The 12,631-nt window shown below is 35.7% G+C and overlaps 1 protein-coding gene across 2 annotated transcripts in view; it reads right to left on the bottom strand.

The window, feature by feature from the left end:
• CRB1 (crumbs cell polarity complex component 1) overlaps window positions 1-12,631 on the bottom strand; it is a 147,513-nt gene that overhangs the window by 116,114 nt on the left and 18,768 nt on the right. The window contains exons 2-4 of one of the 2 annotated variants that reach the window (XM_032317053.1): window positions 10,609-10,804; window positions 7,560-7,699; window positions 1,151-1,333 (exon numbers count right to left, since the gene is read on the bottom strand). In XM_032317053.1, the coding sequence (XP_032172944.1) occupies window positions 1,151-1,333; window positions 7,560-7,699; window positions 10,609-10,804 (519 nt within the window). The remainder of the gene's footprint in view (window positions 1-1,150; window positions 1,334-7,559; window positions 7,700-10,608; window positions 10,805-12,631) is intronic. The other variant, XM_032317054.1, reaches the window with a different exon arrangement.

The following is a 12,631-nucleotide window of genomic DNA, read 5'->3' as shown; positions in this document are numbered from 1 at the left end:
AAGATAAATACATAAATATGTTCCAGAAAAAAGCTAATGCTGTAGAACCCACATTAACCAATGAGATTTCTAGCCACCTACATAATTGGGAAATATGATATATTCCATGAATTTATTTCATGCTTTTTATCATTTATTAAGATTTATCTGCATGCCGTTTTATTAAGGGAAAAAGAAAGCAAGCTAGAAATCGTTCAGGAAAAATACTACTTATCCTGACCTTCAGGAGATTTTTCTCCTATGTGTTCTGATAGAGAGAATGGTGAATAAGAAACTCTCTCCTACAGCAAACACTGCCATGAATCAAAAGATTAAATTTCTCAAGTGAAACACAAAAAGGAATAGTAAATGGAGACAGACACCCACCCTCTTATTTTTTCTTGTTTCTCATTTACTTTTCTCAGAAAACTTTAATAACAATTGAAATATTTTCCTCAGATATCAATTAATCTATTGAGAAAGAAATAAGATGGAAAGGTAGATTGTAATTAGTTTTCTCAGTGGTATCTACGCAGTTGTAGGTCAGTTGCTACTTATTACCAAATATGGGGACTGTCTCTAAACTTCTTTTTTTTTAATCTCCAAACTTCTGAAATATTTCGGAACATGGAAGCAGACACAAATACAACTGCTCATTGGAAAATATACACGCAAACTTCCTCTGGGTTTCAGAGTAAGAATGCTGTATAAAAAGATAAGAGTCACTTGACTTTGACATACAGAACACCTTTAGCTATAAAGCAGTGAGGAAGATTACTTGAGACTAGATGATTTTTCTCAGTGTAAATATAAATAAGTGCACTAACTTTTTTTAGAGCAAATTTGAATAACGTAAAAGTTTAATATCACTATAAAATAAAAATTCCAACATTTTCTGTTTATAAAATAAAGAATTGGAGTTGGGTTCCAGTTCCCAACATAATGGATAAAAACCTTTCCCTCATTTATCCTTATTTTTAGCATTTTCTTCATGATTTGAAGAATTAGGATATATGAAACATGGTATTTTTCATGCCCACAAGGGGGACCCTTTGCACCACAGCAACAGAGTTTATACTGCACAGATCTTACTGCTAATACACCATTTGATTGAATGCATGATCTGCCATAAAGTACTAGGAGTCAAGTCCTCTCTCCTCTTTGCCCTCACCTGTGAGTCCAGGCGGACAGATACAAACATAAACTGAGGCTTCAGGGTGGCTGAATGAAGAAGGCAGCTGAGCAAGGCGTCCATGTTGTTTCTCTGGGGACAGCTCTACACACGTCCCACCAGACCCACAAGGGTTCCTGTTGCATTCGTTGATATGGGTCTCACATTGGGCACCCGTGTATCCTGTAGGATAAAAGTTCAGAGAAGCAGCTGAGTCGAAACTCCTCCCTCAGAGTTTATGCCTGAAAGGAGCCTGACCACTGTGCTGGTCCCATTAACAAGACCACGTGTTGCCCTCAAGGAGCTAACAAGGAGAATCTGGTAAGAGAAGCTTTCCTTGTCAACAGCAGTAGCAAAGGAATCACGTGTACCATACTGACCAATATATTTTTTTAAGATTTTATTTATTTATTTATACAGAGAGAGCGACCACAAGTAGGCAGAGAGGCAGGCAGAGAGAGAGGGAGGAAACAGTCTCCCCGCTGAGCAGAGAGCCTGATGCGGGGCTCGATCCCAGAACCCTGAGATCATGACCCCAGCCGAAGGCAGAGGCTTAACCCACTGAGCCACCCAGCTGACCCCTGACCAATATTTTTTAAAAATATTTGATTAATAAGATAAAATGGGACTTCAGGATAACTTCGATTTCCTGATTATTTTAAAGACTCCATTTCCTCAGATACTCCAATTGAATTTTTAGCAAGAAAATAATGTTTTTAAAAAAAATAGCCAAAAGGAAAAAAAGAAAAAGAAAATAGCCAAAAAGTTAGTAGAAACTACATAGCCAGCCCTAAATTCTTTTCTTAGAACTCAAAGCAAAGGCAAATGATTACTTCTTCACACTGTTAGACAGAATAAAAAATTATTTTGTATTTAAATGGATTTAGCTGGGTCATTTTATTAAGGATAAGAATAAAAACAAAACATTTAGTACTTTATAAAAAATATAAACATTAAATATAAAAGACAGTCCATGCCAGAACTATTTATTTGGCTTTACATACACGTGCACCTTGTTTTTAAAAAAACTATATATACTCATAAATATAGTCTTATTGTGTGCATATTAACATAACTGGAATCGCACTGTACACATCCTTCTGTAACTTACTTTTTTCACTCCCTTGCACAATCTATCCATGTTAGTAATATAGATCTAACTCATAATTGTCAACTATTCCAAGTATTCTGTAACATGGAAATACCATAGTTTAACCATAGTTTAATTATATATGCATGTTTCTGTAAATGTCTGGGTATAACATTGGGGTCTTTACGTAGGATGGAATTTCTGAGTTATAGATTATGTACATTTTTTATTTTAATAGACACTGATAAACACCTCTGGAGTAGTTGTACCATCTATATACTTACTAGCACTGGATGAAGATGCATATAGTTCCAAACTTGCCAAAAATTGCTATTACATATACAATATACAATATTACTATATATACATATATATACAATAATACTATTGTATATATACAATAATACTATTGTATTGCTAGTACAATGTTTTACCTGTTAGTTGGATTTTTAAAAAGTTGAATTTCATTAATGTTTGGGTTTACATTTTCCCCAGTTACTATTGAATTTAACATGCTTTTGGATTTTTAAAACTCATTTCATATCAGTTTCCTGTTTTTCCCATTAGACTGTCTTTCTGATTGATTTATAAGATGATTTACATAGCATGATACATACATAAGCTGAAATATGAAGTTCTTAAAGAACATAATTTGACTTATAATACAAGTGACTTCACAGTTAACTAAAGATCTTTGCACTGTCACTTAACTCTGCTGAGAAATATGTTTTTAAAATGAAATTTACAATCCAAAATTATAAAACCTATAAATCTGATCACGGTATTTCTTTACTTTAAAATCATTCAGTGGCTTCTGCTTTCATACAAAATAAAATGCAAAATCCTTAACCTGAAATGCCCTTTATTATCTGGCCCCATTTCCATCTCTACATTCTTTCCCTAGAATGTTTGTTCCCTGGGGCCTTTATGACAGGGTTTCCTCGCCTAGAAAATGCTCGTCCAAGACTGTGGTTGACTAAGTCTCAGTTTTGAGACTTAATCCTGTATGACTATCTTAGAGTGGCTTTTTCTCATGAAAAAGTAAAATCCCTTTGTTTTCTCTCATATCACCCAGTTATTTCTTTCATCACTCATACAATAATTTATTATTTTTGTTATTGTTTTTATGTATAGACAATATAGTTGTTATTGTTTTTATGTATAGTTTTATGTATATGTTTTATATATGCATATGTTTTATGTAAGGTCAATAGACCTTAAGCTCCAAAAAAGCAAGGACTATTTTTTATTTATTCACCATTTTAATACCAAGCAATGCATAAATAGTAGACTTTCAATCAATGACTGAATGAGAGTCAAAGAGTAATAATCAACACTTTAGATTACAATTCTAGTTTCGCAAGTAAATTGGAGAATTGACTATTGATAAGTAAATAATGAGGACATGATATGATGACTCATTTTGTAATTTAAATAAAAGCCTGAATGGGGTCATTTGTCAAATCATAACCACAACACAAACTCTGTTGCTCAACAGTATAATACCTTTGTCACATATGACCCTTGAGGTCTTTCTCAACTATTTGAAGAAGAAACTTCCAGATGAAAAAGGAAATTAAAAGCACATTCAGACCAAATCCCACAATCCTTTGTGGTGACCCTCCCCCTACCAAGAACCCTAGTTAATGGTTCTTCGTTCTTGGTTCCAAAGTTCTCTCTCTCTCTCTCTTCTTTTAAGATTTTATTTATTTATTTGACAGACAGGGATCACAAGTAGGCAGAGAGGCAGGCAGAGAGAGAGGAAAGGAAGCAGGCTCCCTGCAGAGCAGAGAGCCTGATGCGGGGCTTGATCCCAGGACCCGAGATCATGACCTGAGCTGAAGGTAGAGGCTTTAACCCACTGAGCCACTCAGGCATCCCTTAAACCCACTTTTTTCATAAGTTTTTATAAAGTGGTATTCCTTGTGCCACACTGAACTTATTGAAGAAAGCTCCAGCTATTTTCAATTTTCTTCTTAGTTTAAGTCTCAAGTCTCATACCCAGGCCAGGTTATGAAGTAATTTAAAACCTTCATAAATCCTTTCTTACTTTCTGACTCATGCATGATCCTATTCCTATAGTGAACATTAGGAAGGTTCTGATTTATGGTCTTCCCAGTCCTGTCCCCACCACTGGGGCCCTGTGGGAATTTTGTTTGCAGCTCCCTTTAACCATGTATATAAATAGACTCCTTCAGTGAAGGCTATATTCAATAGTTTTAATAAGTTTTTCTACAAAACTTTGTATAAAGGAACAATATGATATTGAGTCAAGTCCCCAGGGTTCTTATGTTTTTCTTTTTTTAAACAAATCCAATCTTACCTGGGTAACAAGAAAAAATTTAAGATAAGCATTTAAGATGACTGATACTTCTTGTAATTAATTACTTTTGAAGTGAGGACCCCAGTGGTGGATTCTTAACATTGCCTTCAGTTGTGGTGGCCTTGTAATCCAAAGGAATGGTCTCTTTTTCTTAGATACAGGGTAGTCTGAAGCATTAAATCTTCTCTTTATATATCACAGTAAGAATAGGATACAAAGACATTCTGAAATTTTCTATCTAGGCAAAATCACCATCATCCAGTAACCCAAGAAAGAAATTCAAGCAGAACTGCCCTTGGGCTATGCCCCTTCCTTAATTCCCACATCATAGCTGCCTCCTCAAGAGTCTCATGGCTGTCCATTCCCTCATCCCCATCCTTAACCCTGTAGTCATAGTTCTGGAAAATAGCCTTATCTCTTGTTTAAACTACTGAAGAAAATTTTTGTTGTTCTTGTTTACTAGGATCGGTGCCTTTTGTTTTATTTCTCTCAATCATCTTCCACTCACTCTCACTCTCTTCCAGAAAGCTATTACTAAATCTGCAGGCCGGATTATGATGCTACCTCTCTGTCCCATAGTGTTCCGGGCAGACAAGCAGCATTGTGATCTGGCTTGAGTCTTGTCTTGTTCCCCAAGCTCAACTCTCTACCACCAGTGCTATGTTGTCCAGCATTTTGGAACAATCACTCAAAGTTCTACAACTGGATATGCTCTTTTCCATGTGTGCCTATAGCCCTTTCTCCATCTTCCTTTCCCTTCCTCTCTTCTTTCCTTAAATCAATTATGAGCTACTATGTGCCAGCCACAGGGTCTTTTAATTTTGGTACCTAGTTAACATTTATTGGGTGCTTACTATGGTCTAGGCTGATGTAGGAACTTTATATATATTACTGGATCTCTTTCTAAAGTAATTCTACAAAGTGAATATTATTATCATCTTTGCTTTATAGATGAGGAAACCAAGGTTCAGAGCAATAAAGTAACTTCTCCAAAGTCACACAGTTAGTGAGTACATTTCTGGGATATGCTTCGTGATCTTTCAAATTTTCTAAAATGGTGCCTACTGAATCAGACCATCTCTGTACTTCTTCTCCCCTTATTCCCTATTATGGAATCTATCATAACCTTTTACTGTACCAAAAATTGTACTATGCACATTTTTTTTAACTCTGTCTACTAGAATTTAAATTCTTTGGAAGATGGGACCATGTCTTTTTGATTCCCAGACCCCTGATACATATAAATGGTACTGCAATCCCTATGGCTTAAATGATTGAATCCATGAATGAACAGATCCCATATTGATTTCTCTCTCTCTCTTTTTTTTTTTTAAGATAGGCCTTCTTAATTGCCTGACTTCATTACAAACCCTCTAAAGAACAGAAACCATTCTCATATGTAATTCCTACCTCTTGTTGTAGAACCCGGTACATAATAACAGTTGCTTTTTTTGAGTTCCAGGCCCTATTTTCATAATTTTATTCTTCGTAATAATACAAGTCATTTTTTCACCCCTCATTTGCAGATAAGGAACTTAAGAATTGAGAGGTAACCACCTTAGTTCACTCAGTTTATAGGGGATAGATTTGTTCTATTCCCAAATTGTCTACTCTACCCATATCCAGATAGAATCTTGTACAGAGTGTTAATTGAATGCTGGGTGTTGATTGATCACAAGAAAGTGAAAAACACATTTTGGATTATTTTCAGTATTTAAATTAAACCATTGACCAAAGGGCAAGAAACAGGCCCTATTCATTATCTGGAAGTGGGTAGACACATGACTTCTAAAGACTCCTGAGCCACAGAATTCAGAGCTGCCTTTTACACTTTCACGTTTTTTTTAAAAGATTTATTTATTTGACAGAGATCACAAGTAGGCAGAGAGGCAAGCAGAGAGAGAGGGGGAAGCAGGCTCCCCGCTGAGCAGAGAGCCCCGTGTGGGGCTCGATCCCAAGAACCTGGGATCATGACTTGAGCCGAAGGCAGAGGCTTTAACCCATTGAGCCACCCAGGTGCCCCTCACATTTGTTTTTCACCTACAAAATATATGCAGCCAAAGCATGCTAAATGTCCCTTAGACAATGAGATGCCTTTCAATGGGAAGCTACTAACAACTGGATTGACCTCAATCTCCATGTTTCCTCCCCAACCACAGGATTATTTTTTCTTTAGACAGTAAAATGAAAGCGAGAAATGGATAGATGCTTGGTAAGCTTTAAACTTTGATATCATCATAAGTTTATCATTTTTTACTAGAGGATCAAGAAAGAGGAGATATACTCTTTTATTTTTATCAATGAAATCAAAATGAGAATTAGTTTAAAAATATGTCAAGCAGGTTTTTTTTTCCAACATTAACATCAATATTTAAAGATGACTTGTTGACTTGAGTGTTATATAATGTTTTCTACTGATTCTGTTATCACCTCTACACTCAGCTTAATTACCCCTTATGTGTAATTTTTAGTTGTGGTTTATGTATATTAAACTTGTAATCTCACTTATATTATAAATGCCTAGGAGAATATACCCATTTCTGGGATATTCTATATCCTCTATGGGGACCATCATAATTATGTTGACTGACTCCATGAATTATAATATAATCTCCTAGGATTTTAATACTGTTTCATGAATTTCCATATATTCTAGGTATTATGGAAAACATCTTGGAAGAAAAGGAAGCATCTTCAAGTGAATTTTTCTCCATGAAGACCATGCTGAAATTGACTCTTCTATTGATTTTTTCCTCTCCATTTTTTCTAGAAAGTTCTGATGATTGGGCAGCTTGGTAACCTACTTTAGACAATGCATAGTGTAGCAATAGGTATGTGTGAACAATGAAGAATACAATTAAATTAAACAATGGTAAGTAGAAGAAAGAGTTGGTTTTATACTTTTAACAATAAGAATTTTTAGTTTCGTGTTTGCTATAAGTGATTTGTTTCTATTCTAAGCCCCCCCCCCAAAAAGGAAGATATTTGCCACTTACCAGGCCAGCAGTGACAAGTGTAATTGCCAGCACTGTCCTCACATGTAGCGTTATTATGACAGGGTTTTGACCAACACAGAGGCATCAGGGTCTCACAGTGTGTCCCTGTGAATCCACTACCCGTGCAGTTACAGCTATAGCTGGAGAGTAAAACGAAATTTTCACATCAACTCTTGGTCATATCGAGATCAAATATCTTTATTCTGTCTCTTCCCCTGACCATCTGAGATCCAAGGCATGGTTTTAATACTTACAGCAAGAACTCTAGGGAATCATCTCTATAAGCCTGAAAACATTATGTATTTCCATACTAATATCTTATTATCTTTTTAAATTTATAGTATGGCTTCCTGCAAAATGATTGGGAAACCATGATGATTTACTTCAGTTTTCTCACCCATAAATTGAAGATAATAATACCTATGTCAAGGGTTATTGTGATAATTAAATGTGCATAAAAAGAATAAACACAGTATCTGAAGCATCAGAAAAATACTGAATTACTACTAAGTAGGACTAAATAAAGTTGTTAATATTTATGAAGGCAAGAGAGAATGATTTATACCACTGTGTCATTCTTTTATATATATAGCCCATTAATAAGGTCCCTTATGAAAAATGAAACAATAAATTATTTAAAAAACAGGAAAAGCCCTCATTATATGAACTGTGACTTATGTTCTCTTATTTTTACATTACAGAAATATTTGAGTCTTGCTATTTCTAACCATTCATTGGTTGAGTGAGATTATCTGACAGATTCAGAACACAAATCTGATGGAGAAACTTGTTGACTTTATCAAGAGGAGTCTTTTAATTTAGATGGGATCTCCTCACAGACTTAGTACTGTAAAAAGATGGGCTTGCACACTCAACTTAGATAAAATGAAGGTCTGGAGGAAAGAACGCCTATGAATATATAAAGAGTTGGAGTCCTGTCCGTTATGGTTTGTCCGTATATTTACCATCAAATACAGAGACTAAGATTTCACAAAGGAAATTGAAATATTAGCAAATGTAATAAATTACTATAAATTTTGTATATATTACTAGTGATAAATCCTCTTACTAATTAAAAACATTTACCAAAAATCTACTATATACAAAACATTAGAGACAAGAGCCATGTACTTAGGCTGACTAGTGGATCTCAATTCCTAGAATTAGAGTCTCTACTGGCACATTCTTTTGGTCTGCCAGAACCTATTTTCTGTGTGTGTGTGTGTGTGTGTGTGTGTGTGTGTGTGTGTGTGTGTAGTTTCTGACTTTCCCATTAACCTCATAGCAAATGTGGTACTTTCTTGTTGTGGGAAATGAAAATCAAGTTGTACTTGTTGACCTTGGGGTTATCTTCTCAAAATTTAGGTAGTAAGAGAAATAAGCATAAAATGAAAAAATTATTCATGGCACATGAGTTGAAGAAATGAAAGGTAGCAGGAGTCAGCCTTGTTCTGCTTGCATTTCCATAGGAAGCAAAAGCTTTGTGTGTTTTCTGTCTGATGCTTTGTGGAGACAGCAAAGCATGGATGGAAGGAGCTCCTGCTCTTCCTCTGGACTGCATGTATGGAAACTTGCATTCTGGTGTGTCTGCCTGTGGTCAGTAACCTGCCTTCAGGAATGTGGAGGATGATTTGGGTAAAACTGAAAGTCAGCGGCAAGATGTGGAATGTGATTAGAAGTTAGGCTTTACAGTTTACAAAAGAAATATACATCTACATTGTTCTATTTATTTTTTTAAAAAGATTTATTTATTTATTTGGGAGGGGGAAGGAGGAAAGGCAGAAGAAGAGAGAGAATCTTAAGCAGACCCCACTCGGGCTCAGTCCCCATGACCCTGAGATCATGACCTGAGCCTAAACAAAGAGTTAGGTCATTTAACCAAGTATGCCACCCAGGCACCCCGCATTGTTCTATTTAAAACTGTATCATTTTGCTGATAGTTGAAATACATGTGCCCTTTCCCCTTTTGAGTCTGACTCTCTTTGAAACTCAGATTTGGGATAAATTCTATCTTTTTAAATAAAGGAGAATTGGATTCTAGTCCTTCCTTTGCAGACAATTAACTGTGTGAACTTGTGGGAGTCACCTAACTTCCCTGAACTTTAGACACCTTGATGTAATGGGAGACTATTAATGCTCACCTTGCCTTCCCGTGAGCTGTTGAAGGACCCAATAAGACATTAGGTACTAATGCTGTTCAAATTGTTATGCATTTGATAACTCAATATTTGTGTTAAAATAGGTATCAGGGGTGCCTGGGTGGCTCAGTTGGTTAAGCCTCCGACTCTTGATCTCAGCTCAGGTCATGATCTCAGGGTCGTGAGTTCTAACCCCATGCTGGGCTCCATGCTGGATGTGGAGCCTATTAAAAAAAATTAGGTATCAGAAAGTTCTCTAAAATATTTTATACCAATTCAACTACCATTACCTAAATTTATTATATGTATCATATTAAGGTGTTATTTGTTTGTTTATTTATTTTACTGAAAAGCCAATGATAGAATCTGCTTTGGAGCAGAATCACATGGCTACTTCTCGCCATTCTACTCTTTCAACAGTATTCACCCAACACCCCGAAAACCTGAAAATTCAAGATATAATCAATTTAATACCACTGCCTTTTCCAACAGTGTTTTTATATAAAATTCCTGAAGAATTTCTATTTCACTGCTTGATTTATATGCTTGTTATTACATAAATACAACCTAATATTTACTTACAGAATGATCTCTAGCTTTGTTTTTGCACCTTCCCTATCTACAACAGGTTTAGTTCATGGAATTTAAAAACTGGCATTTTTCTGTATCATAAAAGTTCTAAACGATTATGAGAGTGACTCGGAAAATCCTCACTCTTGGGACAAATGTCCTCCAAAGGATGCATTTTTAAAGTAAAACCTGAATGTTACTACTTGTTGTCCCTTAAAGGGTAAAGCAATATGAACATTTTCTGCTAAGGACATGAGCTCTCCAAACTCCCCAGAGTGGGGTAATAACTGTCGGTCCACGAGTTCTCTCTAAGCCAATCACCCAAACAGGAGAGAACGTACCTGCTGTGCCCATCTACGCACAGCCCGCCATGGAGGCACGGCTGACTGGCACATTCATCAGTATTGAGTTCACAGTGTTCACCTACGAATCCAGGGGGACAGTCACAGAAATAGGTCCCCAGAGCATCCCGACAAGTTGCACCGTTTCGGCAGGGCTGGGACAGACATTCATCAAATTCCATTTCACAGTTCACACCTTTTAAGAGAGTCAGCACAGATAAAAGGAAAAGTTTTAGTGCAGCATTCATATTTTAGCTCTTTGCCAGTGCTTTATTTACCAGAGCACTTGTCAAATGTTATGTTACCCAAAATAATTTTCCTCCTTAATTGTAATTGATATTAACTTCCTGGCACACTTGTGGGAAGTTGCACAATGCACAGCAGCTGTTACTTACAAAGAACTGTTGCATACAACAGCTTGTGGCTCTTTAGTCTGTTCAAATAAGTCATTTTTAGAACAACGTTTCTGTTAACTGTACTTTTGTTGGAAGCTTAAAAGGGACTGGTCAGTGTTTTCAAATTATTTTTAAACAGTTAGTTCGGCATCATGTAAAGAAGTGGGTAAGAGCTCAGACTCCAAAGTCAAAAAGCTGAGTTGGGAATCTCGGCACAGCCACTTATTAGCCGTGTGACCTTGAACTATTCTTAACCTTTCCGTATCTCGGTTTCTGCACCTGAAAAATGGGACCAATACTTGTAATTACCTCCCAATTACAATGTGTTCTAAAGTGCTTATGATAGTAGGCGAAACATACTAAATGTTATTAGAAGAAGAAAAAACAATACTTGTTCTTTCAACATTTATTGTACAAATACAATGTGCAATTAATTCCTTAAGTGCTCCTTCTGCAGAGGCTTTTTTTTTTAATTTAAATTTTCTGTAGTGTTGTAAAATACTATTTTCAATTAGGAAATCAGTTTCTGATTTGAACTTAATATAATCAATGGCATTATTAGAAGCTACTTCATTTTAAGGTAATGTTACATTAAAATATATGTATTTATTTCCCTCAAAATAGTAAGTGAAAATTATTTAGTAAGGAAAGAAGTCTAAGATTTACAAAAGTAGTCACATGGAGATAAACTACCCTACCGAATCTGTCAAAATAATATTTGATAGACAATAGTCAAATTTGCATATGTTTTAAAAGATGCAAAATGGAGAGTATCTATTTTTACATATCTTTATTTCTATGCCTGTAACTCAGGATAATAAATTATTTATTAAAATGATATTGGAGGATTTTCAAATGACTCAGAAGTTATTAATAGTTTGATTATGTGCCACATTTCCTGACCAAAAAAGTGGTTGAATATTCTAACATTGCTGACCATTTACAACTAGATTCTATAAATACCTAAGTTGAAAGGGATGCCAGCGTATTAAATTTGGTTGCTTTTTTTTAGGAAGAAAAAAACTTAAAAATTAAATTTTACATCGATAAGAATAGGAAGCTGTGGAACAGTAGTATTTGTTGCAAGGTAAATGGCTTGCTGTGGGAGGCCTGGCCACTTCTCACCCAGTCTAGGAATGAGATCAATCATATCTGTTGTATTTGGCATTACTAATGTCAAGAGAAGGAACACTGAACTGACCAGTAGAAGACCTACATTCTCATTCTTACTCTCTCTGAAATGGCTTTTCAGCAGTAATTTAGTATCTCTATTTCTGCCATGCAAAATAAATGACAATAGATATCTCTATTTTCCAAGAATGTGAGATAAAAATAAGTTCTTTAAAATATGTTTTCTTATAATTATTTTTTTCAACATATATAGCAACTCATATGGTAAGGGGTTAGCCTTCAGTAATTATAAGGCACAAAATTACCTGAAATGACAATGATCAATCCTAACTTTAAGCAGAATGAACTATGCCCACCCAAGAATGTGTGGTCATTGTGGGTTCCCGTAATGCTCTCTGAGCAGCGGGCAACTGGCACTTACTCAGTACCTGCCATATGTAGGCTCAAAGCATGATGATTTCACACGTATTCTTGCCTGTGTCCCATACTCGTCAATA

The sequence above is a fragment of the Mustela erminea genome, chromosome 17 (assembly GCF_009829155.1).
Source record: "Mustela erminea isolate mMusErm1 chromosome 17, mMusErm1.Pri, whole genome shotgun sequence".
In the NCBI taxonomy this organism is placed as follows: Eukaryota; Metazoa; Chordata; class Mammalia; order Carnivora; family Mustelidae; genus Mustela; species Mustela erminea.
Note: the sequence above shows the minus strand (reverse complement) of the source record. Positions and strands in the feature narration are given on the sequence as shown.